The following is a 20,025-nucleotide window of genomic DNA, read 5'->3' as shown; positions in this document are numbered from 1 at the left end:
CCATTAAGGGAGTTGGGGTGGAGGGCTGTTTTTGGTGCATCTGTGCTGGGTGAGGCCTGGGGAAGCCGTCCAAATGTAAATTTAATTTGCTGTGCATGAGGCTGATATACAGTGTCGGCCATCCAGATGGCAAAACCGCCGGATCCTGGAGTGCCACATCCATCACTTCAGCCTTGTGATTTGTTTTTCCTGGCGGGAGATCTTGACACTCTGCACTCACTCGCAGAGGTACGGGAATCAAGGAATCAATACTCCCTCTCTCCTCTTCCTACCTTACTACTCTCTCTCTCTCTCTCTCTACCTCTCACAGCCCTTTTCTCCTCTCTCTTTTCTTTAAATCCTGTCCTTCAGATTTATTTGCAAGCAGAGAAGAGGAAGCGATGTGATGTGGGTGCACTAGATGTAGGTTAACTCCCCATAGAATAACCTGAGTGGAGGTGTATGCCCATTCATATTTATATGATTGTGTCTCCACATTCAGGTCAAAAGGCTACAGCCTGAGGCCTTAAACTCCATCACCTGCAATGACATCCAATAATGACTATGGATAATTTGTTTATCAAGAGAATCTTTGAGTTTATAATTCAAGGTGCTGACATCACATCCAGTTGTTAATGAGCTGAGGTCATAATAATGTAATAACTGTAAGAAACTGAATAAGTGTATCATTACACCTTGATTGACACTTTCAAATAACTGATGGCAAATCACGATGCTTTCATAAAGATGCCATAAAAGGATACATACTCATTCACCCTCCAAGGACAAAGGCTGAGTGCAGAACTGTGTAGCTCAGTTATGCCTGTAAGCCACCTCTACCTGCAATCCATCTTTGATCTTATCAAAATATCAAGCCTATATACTTTTCATATGAATCTTGTGTGTGTAGTGGTTGTAAGCCTCTGATTCAACACCAAAGTGAATTCACATGTTGCAGAGCATCAGTCTGCCAGCCAGGATTAGTGTGTAGGTCAACATTTTGATGTGGTCATGACCTGGTTGAAATCCAATAACATTACCAATTCATGGTGTCTTCCCTCCAACACTTGGCTTCTGTTTCACCCATCACAATTCAATGTGCACAATGTGAGGGGCTTACCATGCAATTTAGCCACTGTGATGAAAACTGACAGGTAGCCTGACTGGGATGTCTGAAAAGGACATTGAAATCTTAAGAGATCATTTCTAAAGGAGCTGTCCTAAATAACACAGGAAATGCATGCGAAGATTTTAAGTGAAATATAAAATGAGGTTTCCTGATCTAAATAGCATATTTTTCCAGCAACACTGTATATTTTTTTTAGGGGGGGGGGGGTTCGTTAACTCAGCAGGGTCAGGTTTACTGATGCATAGAGCCTCGTGCCCACGGGAAAGATGCTCCGGTGGATAAGCGTATAAAAAGATGTACCTGAAGTTCATTTTATGAAGGTACTTCTAAAATGCTAAGAGCAAAAGCTTGGGGCTTGCAAAGCATCATTAATCTAGCAGTAAAGTGCTGAAGCCATGGTGAACCTACAGCACAGCTCATTTATCTGCCTCTGTTCAGAGCAGCAGAGAGCACACTCCTATGAGATGCAATAAGAAAACCCAGGGAGACAGTTGGGTGTATGAAGCGCACAAAAAGTGGCCAAAAAAGAGAGAAACCTGATTTTAGTGTTCATACAAAATGTATAAAAACATTTGTAGTTTCTGAGTACAGTATACAATTTCAAATGCTTCAGGTGTCAGTGGGGTTTTTATATATAATGACACAAAGAGAAAAAGAAATCTTATATTGAAATAAGGGTACTGACTGATCTTGGCTCATACACTGATTGAACCACCAAAGGGGATGTAGACCAGGAAATTCCAACCTGACTCAGCCAAAGACACGCATTGTCATGCTGGTTTTCGATCTCCGAGGATTGATAATGGTCCTCCTTAATGAGATGTCTAGGCCGAGCCATGGTCTGCATGTGCTTTAGTGAAGCTAAGTCAGCAGTCCCACTCTGTTGGACATGAGGTTATCTATAACCCTAAAAACACTTATCCATTCCCCTGTAATGCTCAACTACACAGTGTCCAAGGCCACTCTCTAATAACTGCAGTATGGAGTAGATGGCTTTACTATAAAGTACATTTGTACACTTCTCCCCGAATACATGTTTTCCCCTCATAATGCTGGGCTGAGGGAGGGGAGGGCTGCTCTTCAGAGAGGATGCTGCTTGCTGCTATCCCAGTGCTCGAGAGCAAGAGACACCTTCTCTGTGATAACCTGTCGGCATGTCTCTATGGAGAGCGGGGATTTTTCACATTGTTTTCTCTCTGGTCTAATTTGATGAATGCTCTCTGGCACACAACATGTCTCTTTGGAGATGAGCTGAAAGTCAGGAGGACACTGAAGGCATCTGAAGGGTTTATCCGAAGCATGCCTCTGCTGTCCTGGTAATGTATTCCACCGAGGATGCTTGCTGTTTTCTTTTACCTTTCTGCCTGCTTTCTGCTGGGTTTTTTTCCCCCTCACAGTAAGCTCTGTTTTCGTTCAATATGAGCGCTTGTTTTGCAAAGCTGCTTCCCCTGTTATGTTATTCATCGATAACAATAACAAAATTTAGATTTTTTTTCATTCACTGTCTATAATCTGTTGCTCATTAGGATCTGTTGTAAAGGCTCTGCTCTTATCAGCCAGTAAATTCTGGTTTGATTGAAAAAATCAAAAAGAAAATGCCTCAGCTACACATTATTGTCAAGCATAAAAAGCCTTCCTGCCTACAAACCTGCACACAAACCTAGCAGATTTTGCCTCATAACTTGTCCAGATCTGTGTCTCACTATATCTGATCCTTCATGTCCACGACCCATATACTCATACTGCACACAATCCATTAGATGTAAGCGTCCTACTGAATAACGGTTCCCCACGGGCTGTTGCTATTTTCAGAAAAGACCGCACAAGGAAGAAATCATTGATACCAGAGGTGGACTGTATGAAAGTCTCTATGTAGTGCAAGTCATAAAATTGTAGCACTAAAATGCTGTCTGAAAAATTTGCGTGTAAGATGCAATGTGATGTTGTCTTTAATAATCTTTTTAATCCCACCTTTTATTCCAACAGAGCAGGTTTGAGCATCTTAATCAAAACAACATAACTAGCCTCATTTGATAGGATCAAGGGTATTGCTCAACTGATCATGATATTAATAGGTATGAGATCTTTTTTTAACCTTTTCTGGAAAGAAAAAAAATTGAATATCAATTTTTAAATAAAACCAGTAGGGAATATACTTTTGTAAGTACAAGTGCTCATGTTTATTTTATTTCCATTATCTCATGATAATCATGGATAAATAATATCAAAGGTACACTCCATTTTAAGCCAATGGTTTGCCATAATGTTACTCCTTGTCTGTAATTGGCACCAGCCCTTGAAGTCAAAGCTCTGAAAAGTCCCTAAAAGCAGAGGAATCAGTATTCTGTGGATGTCCCTGATCGGACTGTGTGCCATTATTTCTCATGCTGGCACAGACGTACACCGGCCTGCTAGCGTCCAGATCTGACCAGAGTTGTGGTCTGCACAGACTAATTGGGAGGAGTTTGTTGTCCTTAGCTTCATTCTTGCAGCAATACATCATTAATGTGCCAGTGAGAAAGAAGGAGAAAGGCAGTCGGTGGGTCAGCGGATAGAAAAGGCTTATGGTTAGACACGGGATGAATTTACCCATGGCAGCTATCACACTGCAGCAGCAGCTCTTATCAGAACGCGTGATGACATCCAAGTATCTAACTTAGCACCCTGGAACTAGGTCGATGTTGATGAATAATTTAGTCCCAGATGCTCAATAGATTCCAACTGAATAATGAAGGCGTGTGGGCCTCTAAGACTGTGAGTTCAGCTCAGTGTATTGCCTGGCCTTCGCCCACGCTCTTCCTACTGCTGGTCTGCCAAGCTGTCAACATCGTGGACTCAAACGGATACAGACTTCAGCAAGACTGGAAGACAATGGAATGGCACCACTATCACACTATCACAGCTCAGCTGTGCACCAAGCACTGCTGGGTTTATATATATATATATATATATATATATATATATAAACCCACATAAATCCACCAGTACTTTTCATGTTTAAAACCTAGCATATTCAAAACATGATGATTCTCCAGATTCTTTCATAATTAAAAGCTGTGACGTGAGGCTTCATGGTGACACAACAGATTGCCACTGCAACTCAGTCATGTCTCTCTGACAGTAGATTGTGAAGCAATATGGAACAACCAGTGGGGTAAAAATGAAGATGTTCTTTACCATATCCTCGTCGAAGCATATTTACATCAGATTCTCAGGAAATGGATCAACAATGCTTCAAAATGGGTCTGCTACACAACATCAGTCAATAAACAAATCAAAAATACACGGAACAGAGCAATACACAAGACCAGGTGCTTCATTATGTTTTCCAGGAAATGTATTGTTGAGCTGTTACAGCTTACAAAAGATATTTCTAAATTGCTAGTTAGTAGCAGACTATTTTAAAGCCACGAAACAGTACTGCATCTGAACAAAAAATGTTAAATGACACAATTCTTTCAACAACCATCCCAACTTTTCTGACTCCAACAATGCCAATTTAAGGAACATGAAAACAGGAGGTCACACTAACATTTTTATTGTTCAAAGCTGTAAGTAATTACCTGAGGCATTATATTATTTCAAATATAAGCAGGCCACTGAGTGCATTCTGAAGGTAGGGTGATTCTTCACAGAGAATTCATGAGGAAAGATGTGGCATTTCTCAAAGGCAATTAACACTGAATAATTGGTACTTCTTTCTGTTTTGACTGCATGTGTTTGCTGTAACAAAAAAACTGGCAGTGGTGGACAGCTGTTTTCACTGCTAAGTTATGAGACACCATCCCTTTTGGGAAAAGGGCTTTGCTTTATTTAAAATGAAGCAGCTGTTGCTGCAACTGGACCTCAGGCTGAGTACCGGTGTCATTAAAAAAAGAGTGGTCGGAGGCTCTCCATCTCCTCCCCTGGTACCCACATGTTCCTGTCTCGCCATACATCTTCCTCCAGGCTTAAGTCACTGCACCCCAGACAGTCTAACAAGGTGCTGGAAGGCAGCTTCACACACCTTCACCACAGAGCACAGTGGGTGTACCATACAACATGCAAGCACAACGTGACACAGGAACACACACATTCTCAAGCCGACTGGCGAGGACACTTGTTACACTGTGAACTACAAATGTACTTCAAAAATCAAAACTAAAACGCAAGCCATATATAAGGGATTAGAGAAAATACTTTATGTTTGACTTTAACTGTTACTAGTCATCACTCTGATGGATTCAGTCTGTCCAGGTAATGTGTATGTCTGCAAAAGAGTATTGTTTTTCTCTGGTTTAGAAGTAAAGTCAAGGCAATGAATACAGTAAAAAACAGCAGACGTAGTGCCTGAGAATACAAAAAATAAAAAAAAAACAATCAGACTTGGGAAAGCGTGAGCAGTGACAGGTCAATTGGTAGCTTGTTGCACAGGTTCAGAAAGGCTTCTGCTCTGTGAATGAAAGGCTCCATTTGAACAGAGCGATACAAAGGATAATGGAGGAGTGTGACGGTGTACTGTACAAAAAGATATAGATATGAGGTAAATACAGAGCTGCTTCAAAATGTACACACGTCTATGCCCTCAGGAGCAGCCATCCACATGGACTTCATGCAAATTCAGCACTTAGCACATATGCTCAGGCACCGAGGTAACCAAAAAAGTTGTCTGTCTGGCTGCGTGGGAAGAGACACAAAGTCCATTTCCCAGTAAGTGCCTGCGTCACACTATCACCATGTCAGTGACTGACTCAGAGTGAGCCATGTGTGACTGGCGCAAAACTCCAGACTCAAGACATTCTGCATGCTGAATGATAAACAGTTTGATTTCTAATCAAGCCCGCCACTTATTATTTATTACCGAGGACATATAAATAATGTGCACACAATATGGATGAGTGCCTGCAGTCACCTCACAGAGCAGAAAGAGTGCACATTGAGCGTCTGACATGTAGAATACAGCTTCTAGCAGATTACACCGGAGAGCTGGATGCCTTCTGTTAGCTACATGCTCTAAATGATAAAATCTTAATATGAAATTCATAACACTATCTGCCTCCATCTAACTCCTACGCTCCCCCCCTCTTGTTCTCTCCCGTTTCTTCTCTCTCTCTTGCCTATGTACAAACACTGCTCCATAGAAGTATATTACATGGCTGACTTTGTCCCTCCCCCTTATCCTTGCTCTGCCTTAACACTTCTAGGATAAATGAAATCTGTTGGGATTGAGGCGTTTTCCCCTCTGGATGCCCTGATATTTTCGTTATCTAAAATCGAATCTGGAGCTCTGTGTGTGTCTGTAACTTGACTTGGTAGTAATCTGGCCTGAGAGCAGGGAACTGCCCAGGAGGAATATCATACACTAAGGATAAGCTGGGGAGTGGGGGAGGAATGACAATTACCAGAGAATGGCTTGTAATCACTGCATTTTCCATCTAAATGCTAACATACCAACACTTGTCATTTTGTGGAAATAGTTTGGCTCAATCCAGAGTGACTATGTAATTCTTTATTTTCATGTTCATTTCCCTTGAAATCTAAAAATAGATGACAAATCCAAGCATGTGGCTGTGTGTCTGTGGAGAGAGAGAGAGAGAGAGAGAGAGAGAGAGAGGCTGAGATATGCAGCTCGGCCACAAATCGCTGTCTTCCTGACTCTACCTGCATCTTGACATGCAGTCCCAGTCCCTCATCAGGTGACAGGAACAAATTTGTCATCCTAACATAGATGCCATCAGTGCTGAGATGAATGTACTCTGGCCTAATTCCCATGTGTAACGTTTGCAAAAACATGACATGACGAAAGAGGAAGAGCAGCTTTGCCCTACAATAGCAGACCAGGTCGCCTGTAGCTCCCACAGAGCGTCACCATAATCAGATTCCTGTCCTCCAGGTGTGGATGTGTCATTCACAAAGGGCCGAGTGTGGTGAGCAATGTTCTTGTTCAGCAGAGAGGAAACAAAACACACAGCAATAAAATTCAGGATGGAAAAAAATCAAAATAATGCAAATCTTGAAATGAGCATCATTTACAGAGTCCCTCAAGTAAAATACATTTCTCATACTAATCCATCCCTGTGGCAGTGTTGTAATGTCATACTGTTCAGTATTGCAATTTTTCAATGGACCTACCGGTACTTTTAATTGTTATCAATAGATATTGTTTTTCTTCCTGTTTTACACTTGCCATTCAGCTCTGGACTTGCAATAAGATACTTTTAGTTTAGTTCATTATGCTTTTAAAGAGAAAAAAAATAATAATTAATTATTTGCTGCTCTGCTGAGAATTAGAGGACGTTGATGAGACTTTCTCATCTGTATGTTAAATATGAAGCTACTTTCACATTAACTTAGCTTAGCTAAGCTAACCTGACTCTATAATCAAAATCAAAATCACAATCAGCACTTCTAAAGCTCACCAATTAACATTTTATATCTGACATGTTCAATCCATAAAAAAACAGAAGTGTGAAACCAAATTTTGTAGTTGCTCTTTCTTCCTTGGCAAGGTGCCAAATATTTCCCCCAATGTTGACCTATTCATTTAAATTATATTTAGATTCTAATTATAACCGCTTGTTGGCTTTGAAGATTGAGTTATATTCCTTTCCCAAGGCCATTTCTCCATTACATGTTCTCTCTTGTCCATTTGTCTGATAAACAAGACTTCATTTGCTGGCATGCGGATGCCTTTATTTCATTTCTCTACCTCCTGGAATTTGTTTTACATTAATTTAATCTATCTGGTAATTACATTACTTTATATAATCTACCCCTCCACCCGTAAAATCATCTTTATAGTACTTGATCTGCTGTTCAACATCAGATCAAGATGGCTGCAACCAGAAAGGAGCCAGCCATCTTATACAGTATGGTCTTATACTAAAGCTTTCAGTACAGTAGCTAGACATTGAATTATCAGGCCATTATGAAACTCATTAGTCGTAAAGTTTACTGTTGCTCTTTGTAACCAAATGCAGTGCATCTGTTTTCTACAATTAAAGGGATAAATTACGTATTTTATCTGAAGATGAGAAAGCATATGGATTCCGTTTTGGTGAGAACTGACATGTTACATTGGACTTGCAGTGCTTATAACATGAATAAAGGAGCTTTTTTTCAATGCACAAGCCAGTTTGTGTCTGACACTTATTATTTTTAAAAATGGAGAGTGCTCAGCACAGCCTAGTAAGCAGTTGGCACGGGGCTCGTGTTCATGAATGTCATGTATAAACCAGCTGATCACCGAATCTTGCAGGTGGGAGCAATGCACTGTAGGACAAATTGTATCTTATGTTCAACAGTTGGTCCAGGACTATTTTCTGTTTCTACAAATCATAACAGCAAATGTCCTGAGAGACAACAATATGGTCTATAAAACATGCTGTAAAGCTGTCAGTGCCAATGTCTACTCTGCACACAATCCAACACTTTATAAAACAAAAGAGGAAATATTCACACTGCGTAGGTTTTATTCTTATCATCCAAACAGTCTTGGTGGGACAATCTGTAGTTGTCTGTAATGTTGCCAGTAGTGTGAAACCCGCAAAAACAAAGATGTTGCTTTGTTGACTGTCTTAATAATGGCAGCAGGAATGACGAACTTGGCTGCCAAGATCATGTACCTGGAGCAGAAAGCCTGCTGTCACCTATCAAAATATTCCAAACGTTCATTAAATCAAGTGAAAATATATCACCACGCACTGGCATATACATGTTAACCCCTGCCAAGGTGGAATGGATCCACAAGTCACATGGACTCTACGTGTACAACAGGATGTTGAAAGGCAGCTTCCATAATGGCCTCTGGTGAAGCTGAGATGATGGATAAGGTCTGTCGCTGGGAGTGAACGCTGCGGGCCTGGGGCTACCACAGGTCCACAGCGTCACCTCCTTTGCCATCTGTCAGCACTGGGTGGTCACAAACCCATGACTGGGCCTGGGGCAACTCACACCAGGACCACCTAAAACAACATACACCTCACTTTAGGGGGCAAGGTGGGGTAGGTCACAAGTGCTGCACAGGAGAGCTTTCCATCTTCATACCCGGCAATTCGACCTGTTTCTGCTCTCAACAAATAATTGTTATTGTTACACATGCAGCCACGGGATTATCTACACTGATTTTTCTGTTGCTTTGGCTTGGACAGCTGGTCACATCAGGCTTTTTCATAAGGGACAATAAATATAATAAAACCAGAAAAATCAATAGCGTTCCTGACAGTGAAGTGAGCCGTTTGATAGCTATCGCTCTTTCTTTTATTTTTTCCCCTCAAGCTTACAGTATCTCAGTAGGATGATGGTCAATCCCATACATCTGCATTGCAGGGGAAATCTTATCCCGAGGATGTTTTCTTTCTGTGAATAATTGAAGGCACCACAACCTAACGGGGCACTGACACTCAGACTAAACACTGCAGTATGTCTCTAAGTCCATGAGACAGCCCATGAGACAGTAAGTTGAAAATCCGGAATATCCGGAGATATGACTGAACCTTTGTATTTCCTTTATGAACTCGCAGTTTACTGTGCATGTGACTGTTTTTAAATTGGTGATTTCTACAACAGAGGTAGAAATGAAGAGGGTGAAAAAAAGGATTTCACGTTTTAGCCTTTCAATAAGCTGTGCCTCTAGACAAGCTGCAGAAAACAGTTCCACTTGGTTAGCAATGTGACGAGCAATTCCTATTAATACAAATACTAAAAAGAGACTAGAGGTAAGAAACATGGTGAATCATCTTTGCAAATCATTAATTTCCCATTGAGCTCTACTCAATGCAAGAATATTATGGTTACAAAACTGGCTCTGATTATATTCTACTCACACTGAACAAAATGAACTTCCTTATGTTTCAGCTTGAGCTGTTTACATTTGTAGTTCTTTCAGATGACTTTCAGGGTGGAGTGTTTGACAAAAACTGCACTATGTATGAGTTTGTTTGATTATGTTCTGGCTGACCTTGAAGGTAACTGTAAAATAAATGCTAAATTTGATGTGGACCACTCACAAAACCTGTCGATAAAGACAAGAAGAAAAAAACAAAACAAAACAAACAAACATTGAGAAAAGTTTGATATTCTGATGTCCCTTTTGGGGGCCTTTTCAAAAACAAGATTTGACTTTTTTTCATGACATATTACTTGGATCAGCTTCTGTATTATTCCCTCTGGGAAGACTGCATTTCATTTATGTGAGTTCACTAGTGGCCTAATTGCATACAATTTACCTCCAACAAACTGTATGCATGATGTATGCAGCGGTGAGAGTGGTGTGTACATGAGTCGTGGTCACACAGCTGAGACTAGCACAAACACAGATGGGTATAACTCCTAATCTCATGAGAGGAACAAGCAAAGTAAATTTGTGCTTTTTATTTTGCAATAAAATGAGCAGGATCATTCATTCATAACTGCCAGCTATTCAAACAACAAGTCTAGCTTTTTTGTCAGATGAATGCATTTTTTCCATTATTTGGCGAAGCGTCTTTACTGAGTGCATGCCTGTCAATCAGCTTACTCTACTACTGTGACCAGTCTGTTGCCCTGTAACTTTGCATAATTAAAACCGAGATGCAAGGAAACTGATGTCCGTCTCACTGTTAGAGAAGACAAACACATGATAAACACAAAATGACTGATCTTGTGGAATAACAAAGGCAGTTTAGTCAGTATACATGCAGGTTAGTAATGCAGATTCACCACTGAGCTTTTTCTTCTACACTAACTCAAAAGCATCTAAGTTAGGCCAACTTGTTTGCACCCTGACAAACACTATTATTAGTAAAGCAGGAAGGAAATTTGATTCAATATGCAGATGACCCTGAATACCTGACTTGTGTTCTGTTGTTGTCCATTTATTCATGTAAATTGTAGACAGTGTTGGGCAGTACCTTACTTGTTTGATTGCATGTTCCAGTAAAGTCTGGGCAGCCCTTGTGTTTTCAATATCAGGCAGTGTTTTCAGTAGTGAGCTATTTTATAACATTTCATGGCAATTTTTTATTTTCTCTTCAAGAAAAAAGCTAGGAAATTGCTGAGCCACCACTCTGTCTTCTGATTCAGGAGAGAATGAAGCAGCTGCTGGTTTGATGGCGTGGAGTCGAGAGAGTGGCATTGGCAGCTGATGGTGCATCTTGACCTGACTGACTCTTGAAAGCTGCTTGGCACAGAGGAAGCTGTTCTGTTGCTGGTCTCTCTGTCTCTGCCATTCATGGAGACCTCCCACTGCTGGTGGAGCCCTTCAATTAACTTAGCAATACTTACATATATACAATACTATATATACAATAATACTTACTTTTAAGTCATCACAAGTAAATCTCTCTCTCTCTCTCTCTCTCTCTCTCTCTCTCTCTACATATATATATATATATAAATTCAGCCACTGGTGCCAATCAGTGTGATGACTGGTGACTTCAGACAGACTCTAAACCAGAAAAAACTAACTATTCAAATATGATTTGAAGAAATCTATCCTAAAGATCAGAGGGGCAATGTCAAAAATGTAAAAGCAGATATCCCGCAAAGCAAAATGAAGCAAACAAAAACTAAATCATCCTTAAACCCAAGTTAGAGTATCATATCATGTATCACAATTAAGGAACCTGCACTGCATGTGTGCAGTTGCCTGAGGAGAGCTTAATACTCGAGATGAGTCTCAGGTCTGAATATTGATGCATGCAGGATTAGTACTAAAGCTAGGGTGTGCAGACTTATTGCCGCCTGAGCTTGTAAAACAATAATCCCTACCAGTATCAGGACAATCACAACACTGCCTAAAGGTAGTACCAGATACAATAAAGACACGTACTACATGGATGATTATAAAAGGAGAGAGGCTGTAGACTGAGCAGTTATTGGGTAAGTTGCAGCAGATTTTTCACCACAAGATTGCTGTGACACTAAGTTTATTATAGTGTGTTTGTAAGAGCCAGCAAAGGAGGCTAGCAGGTACCCAGACGCTGTTCTTGCAGGTGTAGCAGTGCAGCATGTCAAATCTTTGATTATACCAGTGAAATATAGAAAAGCCAGGTTGCTGCCCCTCATCTCAGGGACCAAGACAAACAGAACCACTAAAGCGAGTTCAGCTGGAACTGAACCATGTGCTGTGAGTGCAAATTAAATGGCCCGCACAATGTGTTTTGAATGTTCCTCACTTCCCCTGAATGGCCATTACACCCACCTCACCTAGGGTTAATTCAGAAATAGTGGGGCCAACTGGCTATTTGGTGACAATGAGGTGATATAGTGGTCATTCATTCTCCCTAGTAACAGGCTATAATCTACATTTCTGAATATGAGTCTGAATTCACACCAGCAACAAGGTATAAACCTGAAATTGTATTTGGCAAAAATGGTTATGAAAGAAACATGGCAAGCATGAAGCAGCATATGAGGTCAGATATTACTGTTGTGTTTAGGAAATACCATATTGGCTGGGATTCAAGACAATGCCTCTAATGTGTTTTAAAAACGACAAGGTGTCATATTGGATATTCAGGGCCCCTAGAGCCACACTTTGGTGGTCCTCTGACTTTTCTTTTTGTACCACCAGCAGGTCAAAGTTTTAACTTCTTCAGGCAAATAGCTTGATATCTGATGTGTGGATCAGGACAAAAGTTTGACCAACATTCATTGTTGCCAGACAATGTGCACTAATGACTTTGATGATCTACTGATTTTTCATCTAGTTCCATCTCAAAGTTGACATTTCTGGTTTTGTGTGAAATGTTGTGACATCTACTGAATGGACAGTAGTCAATTTCCCACAAATATACATGGTTCTCTTATAAATATGAATTCTAGTAGTAGTGACAGTGCCATTTATCAGATGAAAATATTAATTTGTCCAGTACATTGGTTTTTAACAAAATACCCACAAACTAATGACATTCTCATTAATCTGAGTTATATTTGATGTTTAGAGCAAATTAACATATGTTGAACTCAGTGAATATTACCATCAGCTTGTTAGCATTGCAAATGTTGTTGCTGGCAAGGGAGCATGCTGATGCTGATGATGCCGCTAGAATGGTTGTAACCTCTTAGTATGGATTTATTGTACATACTTAACACCATTAACACCAACAATTAACCCCCAGGCAACATGATCTTCAACTACATTTTTATATCATGTTTTCAAACATATCAAAGGGGAAGAAATAAGAAATAAATGGTGGAATAACCATATTAATTATAATCAACCTATTAGAAAAATGTGTCTGCTACAAAGTGTGTCTGCTACATTTAGTCAAAGGTCAAGTAAATGAGTTGCTACTGATTATATCATGAAACAGAACTAACACTGATGTTGAATGTTAATATTAAAAAGGCAGATCATAGCCATTGATACTGATTGAAGTTCTTAAACACTTGATACTAAATTGAATATCAACATACACCACACACACAAAAATGTCCTCACTAAAATTAATGGTTTTGTAACGTTTCCTTATATATCAGGATATCCCTAACAACTAATTTCCCTGACGTATGAATGGAAGTTATATGTAAAACTTATACTAGTCGGCTTGTCTAAAAGTAGGAAAACAAAATAAGTTTATGTGACTAGTATTTCTGGTGCCAACTATAGAAGGTAGCAGTGTTCACCTTACTGGTCATACATGTCCTTACTATTTCTCATACAACATTTTTATTCTAAAGTATTCTGTCCTTGTGTCTCTCCATTGATGCTAGAGCCAGTACCAACTTTGGAGGATGTCCCTGCAGACAACACTGGTGGCTGATGGCAGCCTCACACTATGACTGCTCGTGAGATTTATATACTGTATGTGTGCTGGCCAGGGTTGATAATACAGAGCAGTGCAGGTATGGATCCATCACTGTCAAGAGCTCTCAATGGCTCTTCGAGATAACAGGCATTCGTTTTTCTTTCCTTTTTTATATGGTGCAATACCTTATCCTTTAGTGGTTTTGATTAAGCATCATCTGGTATTGAAGGGTATCTTTCTACAGATTCACCTTTCTATCACTTTGTCCACCAGCCTTTCAAAAACACACAACATGATATATAGACTTTGGTTCCATGTACCGGTATTTAGAATTAAATTCTAACATTAATTGCAGTGTTTGCTGTCAAATATGTGTCAAAATTAAATCAAAATTTGTTCTCCATTAGCACAAAAAGCATCTTTTAGGTGCAATAGGGGAAGCTCTATTTCCTAACAACAAACACACGAAGCTGCAGGAGAAACAGCTCAAATCATCAATAGACAAAACAAGTAAGTAGAACTTTTCTGGGTATATGTACAGTAGCTGGTCCATTGTTTGCGAATGCATACACAAGTGTATTATGGTTTAATTAGATGTGACCAGGCACCACTACAGAGAGCATACACTTCACTAAGACATCACAGTCAAGCCATACAGTAAGCTACCTCCCATGTGTAGGGCAGAACAGCCACTACAGAGAATATCTGAGATCTAAGAGCAAAGCGTAAACTGTCTTAGTCTTAGTCAAGAAACCTCAAGCTATGATCAAAACAAAGGTAACGTCAAGGCTAGGTCTCACAATTATGTGCTATCTCTGTATTTGTGTGGGCTGTAAGTCTCGAAATTGAATCAATCCAATTATCTCTTAAGCAAAAGGAAAATTTTAATGCCTATTAAAATAATAATTCTGAATCATCAGTTTTTTTTCTCCCATGGTGCATTTCTTTCTTGATTAGGCCAGTGTGCTCTAAGATGATAATATTCTTATTAATAAAGCATGAGTGGACACCCAGTGGTTTGAGAAGAATGATGTTAATGTAATATTACCCATAAGTCAAGGTCCACGGTATTCAATAACAATATAACCCCAGTCGAGCATTCAGAGAACTTTTTGATAGGGCACCTGAGAAGGCAGAGATCCCTCAGACACTTCAAAATCATTAGGCCATACTAATGATGATTAGCACAGGCGTTACCCTCTAGCAGATAAGTGGGGCAGTGCAAGAAGACACACTAAATCTACACAGCCTGTGTCACTGAAAGATTTAATGTGTTGGCATTTGACCATGTGGGTATAGCACAGGAATGTGTTGGGTGCATGCTTCTGTTTTTATTGAAAGCATGTATCAAGAGTAATGAGCTATCAGAGTTTGGGGTTATGTGTACTGATAAGCAAACTGGTTGGATTATTGTACTAGACTCTGTTTCATTTAACATTTTCTTGCCATTGCTATCCTCTGGAGATCAGTTTACTGACAATCTGTGAAAGAAACACTACAACCGCAACTGTGCCATGTACATCATCCGGAGCAGTTCAGAACTGCTAGTCGCACTTGGCTGTGACTTTTGCGCTGACTGACCAATCAGAGGACAGAAGAATGCTGACACTCCACAGAGCCAGTTACCTGGCCCTGGGAAGCGTTACAGCGAGGATTCTGAAATCTGATTGGTTAAAGAAACAGTCAAAACAGTCAACAGTCTAAATTGCGTGGGCCAGCACTACTGATTCTAAAGGCCCTGGGCAGATTAGACTGACATGGCAACACACAGAGGCTGAAATCACACATCCACATACACGTACTGGAAGCGGTGCAGCCGAGAGAAATGCTACGAAATGAAGAGAATAAACTGTTGGGAATAAATTAATACAATTTCATGGAACGAATATTAGAATTTAGGTTGTAAATGTGGGTCAGTGCTTCTGATAGTGTTTAGGCCAGCAGAGAAGGACTTGCTGGCCCTGATGGCCCGTCACTGCTGTTCTGTGTTTCAAGCTACTTGATGAACTCTCTAACTGTTGTTTGAAACTGGGCTGTTGGTCCACTGAAAAAACAGAGTGTTGCTGTAGTCAAAAATGTATTACAGCAATAAGAGTGAACCACAACAGAAGCTGGGGAAAAGTCGCTTGTGATCCATTGTTAATGTAAAATGTAAAATGATTGTTGCACTTTAAATATTGATATTGAAAGCAACGGCCACTTACAACAAGTAACTTAAAGATTTATGTGTGTTAACACCTAAATGCCTTGACCGCAACTTCTTGCTATTAGAGAGGCCTATAAAAGGATTCAGATCTATTTTTCTTTGGATCTTTGACTGATCTATATTTTCTTGAAGAACCGAGCTTCAATGGTTAGAGCCTTATACTGCTGCCGTCAGTATTAGCCATTCCATTTGCAATGGGCCAAGCCATACTAAAAATGTATGTGTCCCCGTAATGCAAGGCTCTCAGGGTATAAATGCATTCACTGAATTGCATTCGGCATCAGAGGGGAGATGGAACAGCTGGACAATCATTAAAATGCTGACTATTCCAGGGAAAGGACAGTGAATGCACCATCTCTTTTTACAGAGGCTAGACACAATGTCTTTCTAAGCGTAGTGTCCTGAGACAGTAATGTCCTACCGCAGGAGCTCTCCATGGGAAGGTCGTCACATTGAATCAAACTGAGCACACTGACATCTCCCAGTGCACACGTTTTTGCATGCCTCATTCTTCTCTCTGTCTACATCAAACAGGAGCAACTCTTTAATCCAGTGACCTTTTTTTCTGTATGAATACATTAGATAACACCAACCCTTGACTTAGCCTTGACTACTCTTCTTTTTCAAGCCTGTATATAGCACTGAATATGCAATCTAACCTGACAGTACAAACTGTCTCTAAATTTATTTTGCCAAAAAAAAAAAAACAAAACAATATCACCACTAACCTCCCTGAAGCCTCAATGATACAGCACAAACCTTCAAAACATTATAAATAAGTCGATTCCAAAAAGGATTGGATTGACCTGTACATTACACTGCTTACTTTAAGACCTTTCGCCATACCGGATTGTGAAAAGGTAGATAGTTATTGATTGAACTATTAAAGCAGAATATGGTGAGCACAAAGCTATGATGTCAGATATCCAAACCTCACATCACATGTAAAGTATACATGTAAATTATTATAATTAGAGATGATAAATATCTCCATAATACACTGCATTTCTAAACTGCCATTGTAATTTATATCACTTTTCTTTCTCTCCAGATGAAAAGGCCGAAAAAAGATGGGCATCAGTCTTATCAAGCCTGTTCCTTTCTACCAATCTCTTAGTTCCTTGGTGGCAATTTGTAACACCACAAGGAGCTGCGATATAATTATACTCTATTGTCTGATATTTTGCCTGCATTACATGCTCCTGCAACGGTTCAGAAAGCATGCTGAGTTTGAAAGAAATCCATTCCCCTGGATCAATATTTATGATTGTATTATTTGTCAGCATCTCCAGACCCTTACACAAACCGTTATGATGGTCGCGGGTCAGAGAGGGACAGAGTTAGGGGACAAACAGTAATGTTGAATGGGTGTGAATTATCTGTGCGAGTTTATCACTTTAGAATATGAGCTGTAACTTGAACAGTCTGCTCAATTAAAGAAAAATCTGACATTTTGTTTTGTTTGCTTTGAATACAGTTGATTTTTTTAAAGCTCCATATAAAAGCTTAAGTCTGGCTTCATAATGTAGACAGAACTGACATTCAAGGTTCAAGGCTTTTTTTTTTAATGCTTTCCTTCTAGATAAAAACATCAAAAGGTGTTCTGCGCATATGTGGGTTTAAAGAAAATCGTTTTACTTCTGGACACTGAAACTAGTCAAAGGCTTTTAAACGATTTATTGTGAAATCCTTGAAATGGACGTATGTGCGTATTAATTGTTGTCACAGTGAAACTCTAAAGAAAGAAAAAGTCAGAAAAGAATTAAGAGAAAATAATTTTGATTGTGTGTACATTTTTCAACTTTAAGTTAAACCCACCCCCCCTTCTGGAGATGCTATAATCTTCCTTTATCCCTTCCGATTAATCCAAAATGAGTTAAATCCAAAATGATTTTAACTTTGTACTTAAAAGCTGATTAAGAAATGATTAAAGGGTCATTTTAGTCTACGACTGTGCTTCATTTAAGCTACTATGTATGCTATCCCTGCAACCGATTCACATTTTAACTTTGCATGTGTTCTCCCTGCATGCATAACTCTAAATGTCTTACATATTGAGGCTCACTTGAGAGTTTCACATCATGTGAAATGCCCGCTATTAGAAAAAAAGGCTCAGAGTTAATCTGTTTTCAAAGCTGTCACAGGGTAGCCTTTGCTCCATAACAATTAAACCACATTTCTTAGTTATCAATGAGGTCACATTTTGATTTTTCAGACTGAAAATTTCCTGTGAGCCACGAAGCGTTTGTTGTTGTTATGTCAACAGCACATGAAGGTGTTTCCTACATTTTGAATATTGTCTTTGTTGTGATAAAAATAATCCACTGAAATGATTTTTCTTAGCGACATATGCAGATATTCCTAGATAGTAATGAAGTTCTATTAACATGTTGGTAAAAAGCTACTGCCCAATGCAGATGCTTGTAAATAAAGTCAGTAGTTTTGACATTCAGACAATGTAAAAACAAACTCTTAAATTCACATTTACATTTTGGATTTAGCAATCACCCTAGGATTAGGAATTAGATTTTTGGACAGACAATGTGTGAAACAAATGCAGTTTCTAAGTGGCATGATAATACACTTTTATGGTGATACATGGCTGGTGCTGTTTTATACCACATTTAAGAGGAAATGTCCTTTGTTATAGACAAGGACTGTGCAAGAACGGTCTGATCGCCATTTCATTTGATAGTATTTGTGTTGCATTGTTTAGTCACACATTGTGACATTTGAGAATTAATATGCTCCTGCAGGTGCTGCACCGCCCATGCAAGACAGATAAAGATGATGAAGGACCTCGAGGATGGTTATCACTCTAATTCACACACACAGACACACCACACGGTGCCACATCTGATTGCACGAGGAGAAATACTTGACAGTTTGCCTGTGGTGCTGCTCCCAATGGTGAACTAATGCACTTATTTTCCTTCAGTTTTTAGGTCAGAGGACCCAAGGAGAAAAAGACATGGCACAATAAAATAAGGCATATGTACATTCTACTATATTAGAGCATAATGAGGTAATGCATTACATGAATCCAGGGTATGTTTAACATCATGCTGTGCACTGTGAGTATTTCAAAATGGATCAAGTGGAGACAATAATGACATGAGTGGAAGTTATTTACACACAGAATCATTTAAATATTATCTTACCTGCTGAGGCTCTCGTGGTGTAGTCTGCTTGACTCGCCTGCTGGAAGCCGTGGTGGTGGTGATTTCCATGATGGATGTAGATGTCTCTGAGCGATTGGCTGTTGTACTCGACTGGGGTGTAATAGAGGAGGGTGAATCCCCTACGAGCCGCACACTGCCCTGGATCCTAATGTTGGGGTCCCCCTCCGCAGCCATGTTGAACACCTTCAAGCCATTATAGTAGAGGCCTGAAAGCTGGCCCTGAAAGGATCGACTCCGGTCTCGCTCCCAGCCCCCAATCTGTATAGTGGTTTGGCTGTTGAAGATTGTAAGCTGCCGCCCTGTGGGAAAACAATGTTACATATATACGAGAAATGTTGAACTGTGGACTCAGCCACTTTTACTAAACAGGAAAAAAAACAAAGACAGAAAGACAGATTATTTGCCCAGTGGCTAATGAGACCAATAAATTACAGGTTGTAGAGGCAAACCCTGGTAATTTATTGCAGTTGTAATGATGAGATGCCTATGAAAGTAAAAAGAAAATTAAAAAAAAAATAATAATAAAAAAATCAAAAAACAGAATAAAAATACAGGATTTAGAAAATCAATTCAGCCTTGCTAAAAGGGCAGCGTAATCTAAAATAACAAGAAACAAGATTAATCATAAATTGTGGTGTAACGGGACTGCAATAGATTAAAATACACTTGAACAGATAACATAATCTTGAAAGTAATATATAAATGGACAATTTGTTTGCAGGAAATTGCCTGGAAAATAAGACAAATGGACAAAACATTTGTCCAGCAAAGCTAAAGAATATATTTCTTTATGCTTTGCTTATGTTATCTTACATTTTC

General features: G+C 39.6%; 1 protein-coding gene across 10 annotated transcripts in view; it reads right to left on the bottom strand.

Moving 5' to 3' along the window:
* The window catches only part of LOC124065776 (neurexin-1a-like), a 237,960-nt gene that overhangs the window by 15,402 nt on the left and 202,533 nt on the right, over positions 1-20,025 (bottom strand). For all 10 annotated transcript variants that reach the window (XM_046401509.1, XM_046401510.1, XM_046401513.1 and 7 more), the window contains one exon: positions 19,186-19,505. In XM_046401509.1, the coding sequence (XP_046257465.1) occupies positions 19,186-19,505 (320 nt within the window). The remainder of the gene's footprint in view (positions 1-19,185; positions 19,506-20,025) is intronic.

The sequence above is a fragment of the Scatophagus argus genome, chromosome 10 (assembly GCF_020382885.2).
Source record: "Scatophagus argus isolate fScaArg1 chromosome 10, fScaArg1.pri, whole genome shotgun sequence".
NCBI classification, from domain to species: Eukaryota; Metazoa; Chordata; class Actinopteri; family Scatophagidae; genus Scatophagus; species Scatophagus argus.
This window is presented reverse-complemented; position numbering and strand designations above follow the sequence as displayed.